The sequence below is a fragment of the Eriocheir sinensis genome, chromosome 49 (genome assembly GCF_024679095.1).
Source record: "Eriocheir sinensis breed Jianghai 21 chromosome 49, ASM2467909v1, whole genome shotgun sequence".
Classification (NCBI taxonomy): Eukaryota; Metazoa; Arthropoda; class Malacostraca; order Decapoda; family Varunidae; genus Eriocheir; species Eriocheir sinensis.
The window spans coordinates 7130176-7148505 of record NC_066557.1 but is presented as its reverse complement, the minus strand read 5'-3'; the positions used below and the strand labels follow the sequence as shown (position 1 = coordinate 7148505).

General features: G+C 43.1%; 1 protein-coding gene and 1 long non-coding RNA gene across 3 annotated transcripts; one reads left to right on the top strand and one right to left on the bottom strand.

Moving 5' to 3' along the window:
• The first annotated feature begins 840 nt into the window (after positions 1 to 840).
• On the top strand, positions 841 to 14741 carry LOC126981787 (sepiapterin reductase-like). Of its 2 annotated transcripts, none has more exons than XM_050833338.1 (5): positions 841 to 990; positions 11092 to 11323; positions 12552 to 12754; positions 13517 to 13748; positions 14214 to 14741. In XM_050833338.1, exons 2-5 carry the CDS (start codon positions 11123 to 11125, stop codon positions 14379 to 14381), a joined length of 804 nt encoding a protein of 267 aa, XP_050689295.1. In that variant the 5' UTR covers positions 841 to 990; positions 11092 to 11122; the 3' UTR covers positions 14382 to 14741. The 2 variants fall into 2 exon arrangements, with proteins under 2 accessions (XP_050689295.1, XP_050689294.1); XM_050833337.1 differs by lacking the exon at positions 841 to 990 and adding an exon at positions 6353 to 6372.
• Positions 14731 to 17817, bottom strand: LOC126981788 (uncharacterized). The gene is made up of 2 exons (XR_007734136.1): positions 16114 to 17817; positions 14731 to 15986 (listed from the first exon to the last, which is right to left on the bottom strand). It is a non-coding gene; the product is annotated as an uncharacterized LOC126981788 (long non-coding RNA).
• Between the last annotated feature and the right edge of the window lie 513 nt (positions 17818 to 18330).

Genomic DNA, 18330 nt, shown 5'->3' with positions numbered 1-18330 from the left:
GGAAATGGACCCGCGGGAGCCAACGCCAAAACGTACTCGACAATTTGGTTTCACTAGCAATTGTTTGACAAGGCTTCTGCAAAATGAACGTGAAAAAACACTCATGAGAACAAGACTAATCTCCTTTAAGACCTTTGGAGACATATGTAGTGAGAGCCTGAGAGCGTCTGAGAATAAGGGCCGAAGTAACACATCGAATGCCCAGCTGCATGCTATTGTAATGCTTGACCTTTTGAAGCGCCGCCAGCCTGTCCAAGAAGTCATAGCTCTTCATCTCCTCACGTTTGCTGGGTCACTGCATGAATCGTTCTTCTTTTGTTTTACGAGGGAAATTGAGACGAGTCACGCTCGGGAGGCTGGTACGCGCCCATCCCCTCGCCCGATTAGGTTGTAAAAGGTCTTGTGTCTTGCTCACGTCACCTTTTTTCCCTTATCTTAGCGTTTATGTTAATAGTTATTCGTATTTCGAGTTTCTTATTATTTTTCTTATTCTTAATCATGTGTTCCTCGGTTCACTCTTTCCCTTTATTTCAAGTGTATATCTACGTTCATTTTAATTTGTTTATTGAGACTTTTATTCATATTATTTTTTTCATTGTTGTTTTTAGCGTAAGTAAAGAGAAACATATTAAAATGATAGATAACCATATCGTATGCCTTATCTGAGAGAGAGAGAGAGAGAGAGAGAGATGAACGATAAGATTGGACGAGACATCACACACACACACACACACGCACACACGGCAGCCTCCTACGATTCCTTCTTCCCTTCATCCTCTTATCCTCCCACGCGCCCTCCTTCCCTCCTTACCCCCTATTGCTTCCCCACCTCACCTTACCCCTTTTCACCCCCTCCTTGGTCTCCGTCTCCCCCTTCTCCCCCCTCCCTCGCTCCCCCTTCTGTCCCTTCCTATCAGCCCCTCAAGACCTCTACCACCCGCCGCCTCCGCCAGTGCTCCCGCGACCACCGTGTAGTGTGGACGTTTAAAGGTGAGTTGCTCGTTGTGCTTCCCCTCCGCCACTACCACCATGGGCAGAGGTTACGTGTACTGTGCTGTGTTGTCTGCTGGGTTTACTCTTTCTCTCCAAAAATAGATGGTTTTGCGAGTGGAACAACAACAATAACAAGAGAAAATGTGTGATATGAAAAAGAACGTCAGTAAAATTATGCAGTATCGGGAAAGGGAAAGTGCATGGACATCAAAACAAATTGATAACACACACACACACACACACACACACACACACACACACACACATATCAATACATCCACCCGTCCCCCCCCAAAAAAAAAATCAATGAAGTTCCATCAGTGAAGAGTTGGAACGAAAGCGAAGTGACAATTAAGGGATAAGAAACTAGAAAGGAAGTGTGCTCGGATTCTCGTCTGTCTTAGCAAACGTTAACTCATCTTTATAAAAAAAATAAAAAAAATCTGAGAGCCTTCAACAAGTGGCGCGTAGGAGGAGGAAGAGGAAGAAGAGGAGGAGGAGGAGGAGGAGGGAAAGAGGAAAGAGCAGGGACAGAGGAGGTGGAGGAGTAACAAGTAGGAGGAGAGAGAGAGAGAGAGAGAGAGAGAGAGAGAGAGACTATAAGTGAACGAAATTTGACGCTACAAGACGCTGGACACTGGAAAAGCTGGCTGATCTGGGAGCGCGGCTGACGACTGGTTGGGGGGAGCGGAATTGCGTGGAGGGGGAGTGAGGGAAAGTGTGGAAGGGTGGCTGGGCTGGACGGAGGAGGGGGAGGAAGGACACATAAGGGAGGAGGACAAGAGGACAGAGGAAGGGGAGGATAGCAAGTTGACAGAGGATGGAGATAGAAGGGAGAATGAAGGCAGAGTTAACGAGAAAACCGTAAAAGGAATTGTATGACTTTGGACAGACGGATAACTGGGGGATAATAATAAGAAGGAATAAGGAAACAGGGGAAGGGGAGGTTAGCAGGAAGGTGACAGGGGGGAGAGGAGGAGACAATGACAGAAATAACGAGACTGACAGCCCAGGAATTTAAAGTCAGGACGTACAGGAAAACGAAGAACTGAAGGCCGATGATGAGAGGGAACAGGGAATAAGAGGAAAGGGGAAGGGAAGGTTAGCAGAAAGGTGACAAGAGATGGAGAGGAGACAGTGAAGCCAGAATTAACGAGACACTGACAACCCAGGAATTGTAGAAGTTAGGACTAACGAAGCACGGCGAACGGGTGGGTTGGGGGGGGGGGGGGGATAGTAACAGGGAACAAGGAATAAGATGACAAGGGAAGGGGTGGTTAGCAAGTTAACAAAAGGTGGAGAGAGAGAAGGGGCGAGAGTGACAGCCCAGGAATTGTAGAAGTAGAAGCAACAGGTAGTGGCAGATGAAATAAGAGGCCATGGGCAGAATGGAATACCCAAACATCAGAGAGAAGTGGATAACGAATTGGTACAGGCTTCTTAATGTGTGATGATGAATGAATAAAGGGCAGGGTTGGTAAAGGAAAGGGAGGGTGAGAGGGGGTAGTGACAAAAAGGGAAAAGAAATTGAATGACAAGGCAGAGACAAGGAAAGAGTGGAGTGGTGATTAAGACTGACAAGAGGTACTTACTATCCATATCAGACCCTATGACATGCCGTTTTTCGCAAATATTTTTCAAACGAAGACTCGGGTCAGCATGGGACTTTGGCACAGTTTGTTTCACACACTCCGCTAATTTTTGACGCTATTGTGCAATGCCAGATGCGGTTAATTATGGCGTGTACTCTTGACTGTGATGGCAAAACCTGCTGTATCCACCACCTACCTCCACCCCTGGCTTCCCCTACTCCCATCCCTCCCTTTCCCTCTCTCCCCCTTTCCCCTCGCACTCTCTCCCCCCGCCCTCTTTCTCCCCATGCCTCCCCCCTCCCCCCCCCTCTCGGTGTACATGCGATGTGAAGCGTTGCACACATATGACTTGTCTACAATGGCGGATAACTCGCAAGTATATGCTAAGTATGGTCTGGTGTTTTTTGCACACGACCCTGATTCCTGTTCCAGCGTAACTGGATGTTGCTTAAGTGCTGTATGAGGTTTGTTTGGCAATTATACAACCATCGAAAGTTACATGAGTATATGACCCTCCTTCCCACAGGTTACGTTGAGCGTATGATGGGATGAAGCACGTAGCTGACGCTTGATTATTTATAGGAAATCGCGTAAGGGACGGAAAGGAATAACGGTGGAATTGAAGCGGGAATTCATTGCAGAGTAAAAACGTGAAACGAAATTGGAGAAATATATGAATAATTTATTCTGATGTTAGGAAAAGATTGCCATACGATATCTGTTCATGTAGATATGTTAAAAAGTCATAGCAAACAAAAATAGATAGCGAGTATATATGATGGGTGGATTAATAACCAACATCCAGTTACGCTGGAACAGGAATCAGGGTCGTGTGCATAAAACACCAGACCATACTTAGCATATACTTGCGAGTTATCCGCCATTGTAGACAAGTCATATGTGTGCAACGCTTCACATCGCATGTACACCGAGAGGGGGGGAGGGGGGAGAAAGAGGGCGGGGGGAGAGAGTGCGAGGGAGAAGGAAGAGGGAGGAAGGAGGAGGGAGGGAAGCCAGGGTGGAGGTAGGTGGTGGATACAGCAGGTTTTGCCATCATTAACAGTCAAGAGTACACATAATTAACCGCATCTGGCATTGCACAATAGCGTCAAAATTAGCGAGGTGTGTGAAACAAAAACCAAAGTCCCATGCTGACCCGAGTCTTCGTTTGAAAGATATTTGCGAAAAACGGCATGTCATAGGATCTGATCTGGATAGTATTTATTTAACGAAAAATAGAATTAGGGAAAAAGTAGTCTTAAGTGCCGCATTATAAATGCCACTTATAAAAAAGTAAAACTAAACTACTTTCTCCTAATTTCTATTTTTCCGTCCTTAATTAAATACTGGCATTACAGGTGGATGAAAAGGGAAGAGGTGGAGGGGTTGACGGAGTGGCTGACGAAGGCAAAGGGTGAAGGGCAACGTTGCCAGATGGTCGTGCTCAGCCTCTTGTATTTGCCGATTTCCAACCCTCAAACCGTCTCCTCCACCCCTTTAACTGGTTTTATATAGAGTTATCGTTAAAATGGTTAATTATTGGTGTTTCTTGGCAATAGTTACGGGACAGAAACCGGTAAAAACGATGATCTGAGTACGATAATCTGGCAACGTTGGTGAAGGGACGAACAAGAACAGGGATGAGAGAAGGGAGAAGACTGGATGGAGTGACGGACAGAAACGGGTTGGACGGGACACAGACAAGAGCTGAATGGGTTATTATTTCATTCTCAACTTGTTTAATTTCTTTAGGTTTGTTGTTTTGTGGTGACTTTTCATTACTTTGCTTGGACTCTATAACACACACACACATATATATATATATATATATATATATATATATATATATATATATATATATATATATATATATATATATATATATATATATATATACACACATCTTGAACGCAGAAATTATACCCGATAGTCACTTGTTTCATTATTGGTAAGCTTACCTGTAGCACTATTCCCTCTTCTCTCCACCTCTCTTCCGCCCTCTCTTCCTCCCCTCCACCTTATCCTTCCATACACCGTCTCCTCTTCCCTTCCACTTTCTTCTGCTCCCACCACCTCCTCCCTTCTCCCCTTCTCCTCCTCCTCTCCTCCCCTCCACTTGCTCCTCCTTCCCTCGACCTCCTCCTAGGGATGGAATATTCGTATTCGGTATTCGTATTCGAATACATTCGAATACCGTATTTGGGTGTATTCGTATTCGAATAATTATTGATAGAAATCAAAGTATGTTCATTCGTATTCGAATAATTATTGGTAGAAATCAAAGTATGTTCATTCGTATTCGAATAATTATTGGTAGAAATCAAAGTATGTTCATTCGTATTCGAATAATTATTGGTAGAAATCAAAGTATGTTCATTCGTATTCGAATAATTATTGATAGAAATCAAAGTATGCTCATTCGTATTCGAATACAAGGAAAAAGTATAATCTGACGAATACTTCACAATTTATTATCAGAAATAACAGCCGTTTTTCCTTACAACTCCCCTTCCTCGTGGTCCGTTCGGCCTGGAGTCCTTCTGTCCTCTTCTCGTTCCCCTCTGCAACACGCCGTGCCCTTCTTACCTCCCACGGGCGTCCCTCACCTGAGTACACAGTCACTCTGGACTTGTGGATACTACAAGGCTGGAAAGACCACCACGATGAGCAACGTGGCGCGGGAGGATGTGAGGGACGTCTGCTCGCGGTGAAGTCTGGGTGGGAGATAGCAGGAAGATGGCGCTGGGACCCACAATGCTCCGCGCCCTGGCCGCGGTCAAGATGCCAGCTCTCGCCATACTGACATCTCGTTTTCTGTGTAACACACTAAACGCCCTACGGCTATGGATTGTTATTTATTAATAACCTAACACATGCACTAGGTATTAGTGGGTCATGCATCCCACACATAGCTCAGCTTTGGCAGTATTAACGAAATGATTTGAATAAGGTCCTGTTTCCCGCCTGCCTGGTTTTCCCGCCTGATCTGGACTACTTCCCGCTCTCTCAATCAAAATGGCGGGGACTCCCGCGGTATTTTTCCACGGACCACTCCCTGAATAATGAAATCATGACAGTCATAAAAGTACCGCTGGAAATGCCCAATACTCCCACGAAATCCTTGTATTGTCGAATGTGTGTGTAAGCGGCGAAGCGATGGGGAATATGGCCCTTGTAGGCTACCCCCGTTTTCTCCTACTTTCCTTCCTTTTCCTTGCTCTCCTTTCTTAATATCATTTGCTTTTTTTCATTTTTATTTTGGTCTTCGTTTTATTACGTTCAGTTCGTCCTCTTTTTGCTCCTGCTTTTCTATTCTTCTTTTTAATTTTTATCTTTCTTGATCATTTGTTGGCTTCGTCTGTTTGTTTTTTTCCTGTTTCTCGGTCCCCTGTTGTTCGCATGGCATCAAGTAGCAATATCAGGCGGAAGAATGTAGCGGGTATAGTTCACGAATGTACATATAACTTTAGGGGGAGGGGTTATAAGAGCGGTCATGCGTTTTGCTATAGTATAGGTTTTTTAGCTCATAATCAAGAGAAGAACTTTGTTGTTTTCTTAAGTACAAATGAAACCCATAGCATCAGTTACATTTACATTGATAGCGGTTTTCCAGCAGACTGAACAGACGCATTTGGCAGCATTCGCAACACTGATTCGCTTCCTCATCTTTACTCAGTTAAGTTGAGCTTGTGAGAGAGGAAGGTTGTGATCTTTTGTCGCCGTGGCTACTTACTGGTTCTTACCCGCAGGACGATTCATCAATATTTATTTACCGATATCTAATGAAGTGAGTAGGTGTGGGTCTGTATAATCAACCAATTCGGGGCTTGAACACGTTGGACAAGACTCGCAGAGGTTATATGTCAGTATTTCCATGGGTAGTTATGTTATGTTAGTATTAATATTTCCATGGGTAGTTATGCTATGTTAGTATTTCCTTGGGTAGCTATGTTAGTTTTACCTTGGGTAGTTATGTTATGTTAGTATTTCTATGGGTAGTTATGTTATGTTAGTATTTCCATGGGTAGTTATGTTAGTATTTCCATGGGTAGTTATGTTAGTATTACCTTGGGTAGTTATGTTATGTTAGTATTTCCATGGGTAGTTATGTTATGTTAGTATTTCCATGGGTAGTTATGTTAGTATTTCCATGGGTAGTTATGTTATGTTAGTATTACCTTGGGTAGTTATGTTATGTTAGTATTTCCATGGGTAGTTATGTTATGTTAGTATTTCCATGGGTAGTTATGTTAGCATTTCCATGGGTAGTTATGTTATGTTATTTCCATGGGTAGTTATGTTATGTTAGTATTTCCATGGGTAGTTATGTTATGTTAGTATTTCCATGGGTAGTTATGTTATGTTAGTATTTCCATGGGTAGTTATGTTATGTTAGTATTTCCATGGGTAGTTATGTTATGTTAGTATTTCCATGGGTAGTTATGTTATGTTAGTATTTCCATGGGTAGTTATGTTATGTTAATATTTCCATGGGTAGTTATGTTATGTTAGTATTTCCATGGGTAGTTATGTTATGTTAATATTTCCATGGGTAGTTATGTTATGTTAGTATTTCCATGGGTAGTTATGTTATGTTAGTATTTCCATGGGTAGTTATGTTATGTTAGTATTTCCATGGGTAGTTATGTTATGTTAGTATTTCCATGGGTAGTTATGTTATGTTAGTATTTCCATGGGTAGTTATGTTATGTTAGTATTTCCATGGGTAATTATGAGCCTAGTGATAGTTTGTCAAGGCTTCTGCACCATGAACGTGAAAAGCACTCACGAGAACCAGACCGCTTTCCTTTGTGGCCTTTGTTAATGTTTGCAGTGAGCGGCGGAAGTGTGTTACAATATAGGATCTGCAGATGGTGAGCCGTGGAAACGATATCGCATGTAGCGTCGATAGCAATTAAAAACAAGTAATTATCCTGAAGCACTTGTGAAATGTACAGTTAATTAAAGGGGATGCATCTGAGCAGGACGTGAAATAGTGTGTGTGTGTGTGTGTGTGTGTGTGTGTGTGTGTGTGTGCTAGAATATTGATGTAAGACGACTATCACGGAGAGACATGATTTAGATAGTAGTAGTCGTAGCATTAGTGGTAGTAGTAGAAATTATAGTAGCAGTGGTGGTGGTAGTTGTAATAGTTGTAGTACTGGTGGTAGTAGTAATAGCAGTGGTGATGGTAATAGCCTAAAGCACACGTCAGTAATATATAAAAATGCCCTGATGTAAGGTTTTATATATTACAAAACCGTGTTCCTTTCAAGGCTACACAAGTCTTATTATTAAGTTTACATAATCATCATCTCGTCCCGCCCCGTCAGTACAGCGTGCGGGGAGCCGTGAGGAGAGTAGAGGCTGCAGCATAATGGGCTTTGTGAGGCGGACTAAGCCGAGCAAGATATATACATTCTTGTGTGTTGCTGACGGGGCTACGTGACATTCTTAAACATTTCGTCGCCCAAGCACACACATTTGACATGGCTTTCGTAAGGGTTATGGGTCTTTCCAGGGGGTATTTTAATGGTGAGAGTTTGACCCTTCTTCTAAACCCCGAACCCCCAAAAACAATCTCTAGAATCCGATTGATCATGCTTTCGTCCTTTGCAAATAGTTGATGTGGGTGTTGGTAGCGTCTTAGAATACCGCCCTACGACTCGAAGGCGCTCTCTCTCTCTCTCTCTCTCTCTCTCTCTCTCTCTCTCTCTCTCTCTCTCTCTCTCTCTCTCCTGGGGCGCAGCGTCTACTCGTGTTCTCGTGATCACTTTCCGTATCGGTGATGAAGTTTGTGATCTCCTTATCGTTCATCTCTATCTCCCCTTTGTCACATACCAACATATTCAATCCTCGCTTCTTGGCAATGTTTTCTTTCCGTGGCAGTAAATTTTATTCCTAACCAGACAGTGATTGCTTTCGTTACTGTTAATTAAGAAGTTTATACCCTGTCATGCATTTCCCTTTCTTGATTCACATGGAGGTGATTAAGTTATCGTCATCCATTCCAATGCCCCATACACTCCGCCTCACCCATGAATGTGAAACCTCGAGACTCACTGCATCGCGTGACCCGGCCGGCATACCCACACGTGACGCTGCACCTGTTTAGTCCAGATGGATGCTTCAGGACACGCATCTCGTCGCCACACTCAGCACCCATGTCCAACAGGAACACGTGTACCCGACACACACACACACACACGGTGACTCACTTCTTCCGCTGCTTTTAAGCTTGTGAGATGAACTCTATTTGTGTTGGCTGTTGGGGGGACGGGGGAGCCGGTGTGCAGGGGAGGGAAGTGAATCAAGTGTAATTGTTAGTGTTAGTGTGTTGGGGTGACAAGTGAGTGTGTATTTGTTTTGTCAATGAGTCTATTGTACCGCAGTCTAAAATCTGTTGAGGGAGGCTGTTCCAGTCTAGTATGGTGCGTGGAAAGTGTGAGTGCTTGTATGCATCAGTGTTAGTGTGATGTGTTTGGTATTTATGGATGTGTGTGCTACGAGTACGTTGACTGTTTGCGTTGTGTAAGTATGTGTGTACATCAATGTCAGTGTGAGTGTTTGTGATCTTGTACATAAGTGTCTGTGTGCTTGTCTGCGTATGTGAAGAGGTTCCATGTTTATCTGTTGTTTGATCCGTGTTGTGATGCCAGGCGTTCCAGTGTAATTGTTTGTAATGAACCTTGCCGCCTTGGTGTTGATTTGTTCAAACCTATCAATGTTTCTGTGTGTGTAAGGATCCCACACCGTGGAGCAGTATTCCAGTGTTGGTCTCACAAGTGTGTCATACGCTATGTGTTTAAAATGTCAGGTGTGCAGTTGTGTAGATTCCTCCTCAGGAACCCCAGTGTTCTGTTGGCTGTTGGACACACACACACACACACACACACACACACACACACACACACACACACACAACGCTCCCTTATGCAGCAGGCCTCTTGCCGACTTTTTATGCTATGTTCTTTGTCTGTCACCTGGCAGACAGAGGTTCGCGCTTTCCTCAAGCCGAAAGGTTTTTCACTGACAGGAGCGGTAATTACTGTCCCGCCTGAGATGTGAAGTGTGAGGTCTCAGCCGCACACACAGATCTGTGCTATAAGCTCGAAAGTTCTTTCTGGGAGGGCACTGGCTGGCTAAGTAGACAGTGTGTGAATGACACTTTCAATGAGCAAGGGTCGATGACCAAGCCAGTCGTGTGTCACGCGTCAAAAGCCGCAGGCACGTCCTGGGCTGTGACATGCACCACACCTGCGTGACCTTCAAAGTCCAGACTTAGTTCAGCCGTCGTCTCCCCGTCACGTGCAGGGCCGCCGAACGTGTGGGCTCGTGACCGGCTCCGTGCAGACGTTGAACCTTGGCCGCGGCGTGATGCAGGTAGACAGTAGTGGGATAATATTGACGAAAGCTTAGCCACCTCTGGCAAGGTTAATACTTACAACATGGTTTTCTTTTTGGTCGCAGAATGCAGTGCAGTAACAAGTGACTTCCGGAAAAGAGAAAGAAAATTGATGGTAAGAATGTTAATGGAACTAAGACATGACGTAGCACACCCATATGCGGCGGCAGTCCAGGCGGTGTTGAGATAAATACCTCCTCGCATAAATAAGTCGCAAATAAGGGGGGGGGGGGTCCAGGGGGGGCGCAGTTAGAGGTTAGGTTATGTAAAGTTCGGTTGGAGTAGTTCAAATATGCTCACCCACCCAAAAACCCCGATTTCGCACTCGTCCCCCAAGTTGAACCTCTCTGCGAGCTATTTTGCAGCGGCGGGTACACAAAAGGCATTGAAAAGTCAAATAATTAGTGATTTCCGGAGAAAAATACGATCTCCATGATAAACAGCATCATATTTTGTCCAGAAATAAGCAGCCAGCATCTCGACATTAGTAAGCTACACTTTCGTCAATATTCCCCCAGTAATGCCCTCTTGGAGAGAGAGAGAGAGAGAGAGAGAGAGAGAGAGAGAGAGAGAGAGAGGATAGCGCTCGTTTTGCTGTATTTCCTCATCCTATGACAAAAACTTTTCAAGAGAAGGTTTTCAAGATGTCGCTGGAACATTAAAGCATTTTTTAAAACATCGATTCTTTGGTGTTTTTAGATGTGATACGGTATAATATGTATGTGTAGTCTCGGCGGAGTGACTAGCGGGGCGAGGCGTGAGTCGAAGTTTCAGCCTATTTCGTTTTCTTTAACTCTTATGGACGGGATTGTACAAAATTAATGTCCGAAATGTGTGGCCAGGACGCGCGCTAACCCGTGACGTCATCGATTAGTTCGTCGTTATTACCGCGCGAGCTTTGTGTCTCAATGTTCTCAAAACTACGCACTAAGGGCCCAAAACTATTAACTAAGCCTTTGTGAATTCGGGCCCAGAACAAGAAAAAAAAGGAGGAATAGGCAGAGAAAGCAATAGAACTAAAAAAAGAAAAAAATGTTGGTATGTATCCACCAGTAACTTCAACAAACTCGTAAATCCTCATCAATGGCTTTTCCTTTTCAGCCTCCACAACCACGTGTCGGCGCCCCCAAGCATGAGTGACGGAACGAGCGCCGCGGGGCCGGGGCCGTGGTGGGTGGTGGTGACGGGGGCCTCCCAAGGGTTGGGGGCGGCTATCTGCACCTGCCTCGCGCCCCTGCTCCCCCCAGGCTCCAAGCTGCTGGGCATGGCTCGCTCCCAGCAGGGCCTCGACAGCACAGTGGCCTCCGTTAAGGCGATAAACCCCAAAGTGACGGTGAGTGGGCGAAAGCAGCGTTGCCAAACTATCGTACTCATCACATTGCCTTTTTCGTAGTTTCTGACATATAACTATTGTGAAAATGAAAGAAAACCATCACTATTTAACATTTTCAACGATAACTTTAAGGTACAAGAGTTTTTGGAATGAAAATGCTAAAAATGAGATGTTCGGAGTACGACAATTTGGCATCGCTGGCGACGAGTGAGCTACCGATGAGCGAAGTGAACGAGCACCGCGTGTACTCGTGACCAACGTTGCCAGATTGTCTTACATTATCTCATATTCCTCTTATATATATATATATATATATATATATATATATATATATATATATATATATATATATATATATATATATATATATATATATATACCGACTTCCGATCCAAAAACTGTCTCGTGGACCCCATTAAGGAGATTCACTTATAATTATCGTTAAAATAGTTAATTCCTGATTCTTGGCAATAGTTAGGTGTCAGAAACCGTCAAATACTATGCTGTGAGTACGACAATCTGGCAACGGTGCTTGTGACAGCCGATCTCGCGTAGCTAAAGGTTGACCCTCTGAGACTGCTAGGTTTAATTGAGGAACGAATTTTATCCCTAGACAAACAGCGGCCTCGTCAAAATCCACCCCTTAGATTGCCCCCACGGAAAAAAAAGTCTCGTTTATTCATGTTAATTAGTCGATCTCACGAGACTGCTAGGTTTGGCTGGGGGCCTCGTCAAAATCCATCCCTTAGATTGCCCCCACAAAAAGTATATATAGGCCTATTATAATGAAGTACCGCACGTCTACTCGTGTCACAATCAATTTCATATAAAGGTCGATCCTCCGAGACGTGTGTGTGATAGAGGAATACGCCTTGAAAAGCAGCCGCCACGTCAGGATCCAGCCCTAACTTGCCCTTACCATAACAAGTTGGTAGTCATTTGAACAACTCTACAAGGTGGTTAGCTGTCGTGTTGATGGGGTTGGTGTTGGTGTTAGCGGTTCGAGGTGAATTCGAATCAGGATGATGAGTCGTCACAAAGCTTCACCTTTTAATTTCTTTGAATTTACCAGCACAATATACTATTTATTCTCTATTTTGGATACATTAACTCAACCCAGGAATTTTATTTTATATATTACTTGGAAGTTAGGATGGCGAGCATTAAGATTTTTCCTTTACGGTTATTTTGCAACACTAATTCCTTGATGCGCTCCTCGTCCCACCAGGTGGTCCCGGTGGTCATCGACCTCAGCACCGCCACGGCCCCGGACTTCGAGGCGGTGCTGGAGGACCACTTGGCGGCCGAGCAGTCCACGCCGCCCGCCCAGGCCTTGGTCTTCCACAACGCTGGCTCCCTCGGCGCTCTCAAGTACCTGCGAGAGATGGACGACGCCTCCCATATATCTAATTACTTCAATCTTAATATTGGGTGAGTGTTTGAGGTTTTGTCCCTTTAATCCTGTAAGCGAGGCAGGCCAAGGGAATAACATATATGTTGTTAGAAAAATGCATGCAACACACTGCTGTTGAAAACAATTATCAGATAAAAGAGTAAACAAATTCTCTTTTCATGAAAGTTTTAATTATATGGAGGAGTAAATACAGTAGAAGAAAGCCTGCTCCACAGTGTATCAGAGAAAGTGGTGAATGATTCATCATCATAAGCCATTACCAAACTACTGCAGGACGCAGTATGGCCTCTGCTGATTATGGCCTAATGGAATACTTTTCTAGGGTCTTGAAAGTTGTTTACCAAGAGGGAACTCGGCTAACTCACCTGCAGTCATCAGTACTGACTCACTGAGAGAGCCGGATGCGAGTCGTGTTCATTTCCTGATTTCATCACGAATGTGTTCTAGCTCTGTAGTTTACAAACTTGGTGAAGCCAAACAGTTGGGGTAAAGCTTAACTGCTACTCTTAGGAATTGAATTTGTGGTAAGCAATGTGCCTTCCACCACAAACTTCTGTTTTGTGATGATGACACAAAGGACAACTAAGCATCATAGCATATCCTTCTAATGAACATCTGTGCAGTGTATTTTGAAGTCAACCAATTAAGCATTGGCAGCAATGCAGGTTTATTTCAGTAAACTTGCCTGAGACATTTTATGAGTTTCTTCACCTCTGAACCGTATTATATAAACCTCATCTCCAACTTCTGTATTCTTAAGCTGTCATCCTTTTCTTCAGCTCTGTCATACTTCTGAATGCTGCATTCCTGAGGCTGACGTCAGCTGTGCCCAGCTGTGTTGTGAAGATGATCAACATCTCCTCAATCTGTGGTCTGGAGCCCTTCAAGAGTTGGGGCCTTTACTGCACCGGCAAGGCTGGCCGGAACATGCTCTTCAAGGTGCTGGCTGCTGAGAACCCTTCCGTTAGGGTCCTCAGCTATGGCCCTGGACCCCTCAACACAGACATGCAGGTGAGCTGCACAAACATCGTGGGTTTGGTGATAGTGCAGTATGTGAAGTTCTTGACTTTAACAGGCATGAACCCAGACTGCTTACCCAGGTCTCTGCAGCTTCAACAGCTGGCTGCAAATCAGTTGTTGACTTAAATAGGCATGAACCCAGACTGTTTACCTAGGTCTCTGCACCAGCTGGTTGCAAATCTGCATGAGCAATAAATGGGCAAGCACCTTGCCTGGCACACTCGAGAGGTGTAATACCACATATAGACAATGTAAATTTTAAGTAATACAATCCATAAGTCTGGTAGAAACAGGCTTTTACTGAAAACCAACAGACTATTACTGAAAGTGAACTTGAAATTAAGTCCTTTGGGAGACTGAGCTGTGGTATACGTATAATTTTATATTCATAGATCCTTACAGTCCCTTTGCAAGCCACAAACCCAAATTGTTGAACTAAAAGCTCCTCCTCCCCAGGTCCATGCTCGCACAGAGACGCAAGATGATGACCTCCGCAAGGCTTACACTTCCATGAAAGAGGAGGGCAAGCTGCTGTCCTGTGATGCCTCGGTGAAGAAGCTGCTGCAGGTGCTGGAGAAAGACGAGTTCAAATCTGGTGACTATGTCGACATATATGACGTGTAGCAGGGCAGGGGAATGAAGTGCACCCTGTTTGTTTTTAACATTTGCTGTGAATTTTGAGTAATTTCTGTTATTAAAACAGTCAAAGGAAACAACACTGCACTGTGGCAGATGCATAAATGGTAACAAAATTGTTATGGATTATGTGCTCTTAAATTCGCATAATGTAAATGTGTTTATAAAATGAACAGGGTGTAGGTCTTGAGTAATGCTTACAGTGTACTGCATTACACTGTATTACTAGACTCTACTGCTGGCAGAGTTTACTCACAGCAAGTATTTCAACCTTTTCTTTCTTCTACCAGACAGAGGTTGTAGAGTAACCATTATTTTTTACTATAAATACAGATGATTAGTAATCAATGTAGTTTTTATTCATGATTTCTGAATCACATTTCCTGACATTCAGTATATACTAACCCTCTATAATGACTGAGCAAGACCGTTTACAAAGAAGCAAAAAAACTAATGATGAACAAGTAATAGATACAGTAAATGCATGTGGGGCAATGTATAACTTGAAGTAACAAGAATTCATTTTATGGGTTCATAAGGGCTCGAATATAAAAGAGGATGCATGGCTTATTTACAGATCCGTCTGTGCCAAGGATTTGTTTTAAGCAAAGATGATATTAAAAAATATTTGCATAAAAAGTTTGTTAGGTTATTAAATACATTATTATAGGCATTGTATCACATTCAGTTTCAACTCTGCACAATTGTGGACAAAAATATCAAACCTCCTCAACCTAAACTTGCAAATCTGTAGCGCCTGCCCTAATGCCACGCCACATGGGGTAAGGTGAGAGGGGAGGGTACTCATTGCTAACTCTCCTCCCCCGTCAGTTCACTCCTTTCCCCCTCTCACCTGTGATGCTGCACACAATGGGGGCTACAGAACCATGATGAGTCTAGAGTAGGGGCTGGCAACCCATAAGGCTAGAGGAGCATTTTTTTTTTGTTTCATATAAAAAATAATACTCTCAAAGAACCACAGTGCGGATATGGCTCAAAAGATGGAAATCTGTCTGGTAACGAAGAGAATACTATTAACCATTGAAACAAAATACAGTCGTCCCTCAAATAGTACGGTTTCCAATAATAGGGTTTCGGTTTTATACGGATTGTCATGGAAGTTTTTTTTTTAGGATTTTTAAATTTCCCGCTTGTCGCACCAAGTAGCCCTGGCATGAGTGGCAACACTGTTATACCAAAACACCTGCTGAAAGCACCCCAATGCATTCGAGATAGGTGTTTACCTTGGAGAAGAATTCAGATTTAGAAGTTACGTTTTGGGATGAGTTACTTTGCCGTAGGGAGAGTATACCACGTGAATGAGAGCAGTGTTCGCTGTATCTATCATCTTGGGTATTGGTCTTAGTTCGGGAGGTAGTTGTCCTTTTCGGTCCCAACTACAGCCTTTGAAACGGCTTATATCCAAAGAGCCAACACCCTGAAAATCATAGTGAAAAAGAAATTCTTGCTGCAGTAACTGCCAGTGCTCCAAGAGATAAAGGCCATCCTTTTACTAAACCTCGTCGTTGTTATTGTAATGGCGTCTCACTCATAGCAAAATGGCGTACGCTGATCTTCCTGGCGACGTTTAACCTCTTCACTACGAGCTGTCAAATCGCGCGCCCTTCCCATATCCGAGTACTATACCCGAGAAGAAATAAAACACACACTGGCTGAAATGACCATGACGCAGTATATCCATCGGATGCAAGGGGTTAACATGCATTACTAGCTGTCCTGACTGATGAACTCCTTACAACAGAAGACGAAAGGGAAGCTGAAGTGATTATTGTGGCACAGAGAGGTGAAATGCAATGGAAACACTTATATGTGTTTGTTTGGGCCGCCATATTTGCTGATGACGTCATCACAGCACGAAGGCGCTCCACCTCTCAAAGCCGGGAACCAGCAGACGAGCCGAGTTGGCAACACGTGCTACCGCGTCACATGTCTGAATCACTCGGGACATTCTGAGAGTCCCAATTCCCTCTCAAATGCAGCCCAGGAGTGTTTTTATGGGGGGCACTAATTTTATACAGATTTTCGATCCTGGGTCCCTAACCCCCGTACTATTTGAGGGACGACTGTATATGGATTTACCCCTTTCATCCCTTAAGAGCTTTCCATAGTCAAACATAACAATCTAAAGTTGCGCTGAATAGTGTTACGGTGTGTGATGCCCTCATTTTAAGAAGGTAAAAATAATTAATAAAATTAGTGAGCCACACGTGATGAAAGAGCCATAGGTTGCTGACCAGTGGTCTGGCGTAGTGGTCTGATATGTTTGTCTTCAACTGTACATTTACTTACATACAAAAAATAACAACTCCCTGATAAATATTCCCTACATAGTTTTGGGTGGAATTTTGTAACAACTATTTTACAAAGAGAATTTTATGATAGGTGTTACAGAGTCTTGGGTGAAAATACTCTATTAAATATAGTTATTATGCACTGCTAATTACTGCATAATTTGTTCATGCTAGAAAAAGGGCTACCTTTGATGGAGCTCTGGGCTAGGAAAATTAAGATGAAACAAAAGGAAGGATGTGGCCGGGGAGACCAGGTCAAGCTCCTGGCAGCTGCTGGGGTGCTTCAAGGCCCATGACATTCACTTACTGAGGTTATTATAATCACATCAGCAATGACTATCCTCTATTATCACTTTATCAGTGTGTATAGTTACTTTATATAGAATATACACAAAATATGATATTTTGACATGAACACTACAAATCTTTCACACATGACGGGGCACTGCCTGGCACTTGCAGTATTCAGCACCCTCGGCTCACTGCCCGAGTTAACAATATCTTGAGCTGGCCCTGACTGTACACACACACACACAGATTCATTCACTCTTACAGACAAAACAAGTGCACACCTACACATGACTATATGCACCCACACTTTCAACACACCCAAACACCAATCACACACTACTTGTTCAGCCACAAGCTCCTACCTAGACACACTAAGACCTCTGACAGACATGGAATCCAGTCCTAGTCTGACCAAGGGTTTTGGGAGGAGAGTTAAGAGATGAAATTATCATGCCTGACCACCTGCATCACAGAAATGCACATGTAGACCTGCATAACACTAGTGGTTTTTCACCAAGTCTCAATGCCAAATGAATGCTATGCTGTAAAGGTCTGAACAGACAGGTATCTCTTAAGCTGATTACTCCAGAAATACATGAATATGTAAACACTGCTAATAACCTGTTAGTGGACTGGGACCTCCATACAGTGCAGGATTCTTGGGCACATGCCCAGCCTCCCAAGTGAAAATTCAGCCTTGGCTACAGCCACACTGCATGTGATATTGAAACAAGGGAACGCAAAAATAGATGTCTTGAGACATTTATCCCAGGGCAATCAACAGTCTTCACACAGAAAGCACAATGTGACCTGTTATTCTTTGCTATATATATATATATATATATATATATATATATATATATATATATATATATATATATATATATATATATATATATATATATATATATATATATATATATATATATATATATATATATATAGATAGATAGATAGATAGATAGATAGATAGATAGATAGATAGATATAGATAGACAGATATAGATAGACAGATAGATGGATAGACAGATATAGATAGACAGATAGATGGATAGACAGATATAGATAGATAGATAGATGGATAGACAGATATAGATAGATAGATAGACAGATATAGATAGATAGGTGGATAGATAGATATAGACAGATAGATGGATAGACAGATATAGATAGATAGATAGATGGATAGACAGATATAGATAGATAGATAGATGGATAGACAGATATAGATAGATAGATAGATGGATAGACAGATATAGATAGATAGATAGATGGATAGACAGATATAGATATGAGATGGATAGACAGATATAGATATGAGAGAGAGAGAGAGA

What these genes read in the sequence shown, in the direction of transcription:
- LOC126981787 (XM_050833337.1), top strand. An exon ending in TACTTCAATCTTAATATTGG is followed by an intron (nt 12,755 to 13,516) that starts GTGAGTGTTTGA and finishes CCTTTTCTTCAG; the next exon opens with CTCTGTCATACTTCTGAATG. An exon ending in CCCTCAACACAGACATGCAG is followed by an intron (nt 13,749 to 14,213) that starts GTGAGCTGCACA and finishes CCTCCTCCCCAG; the next exon opens with GTCCATGCTCGCACAGAGAC.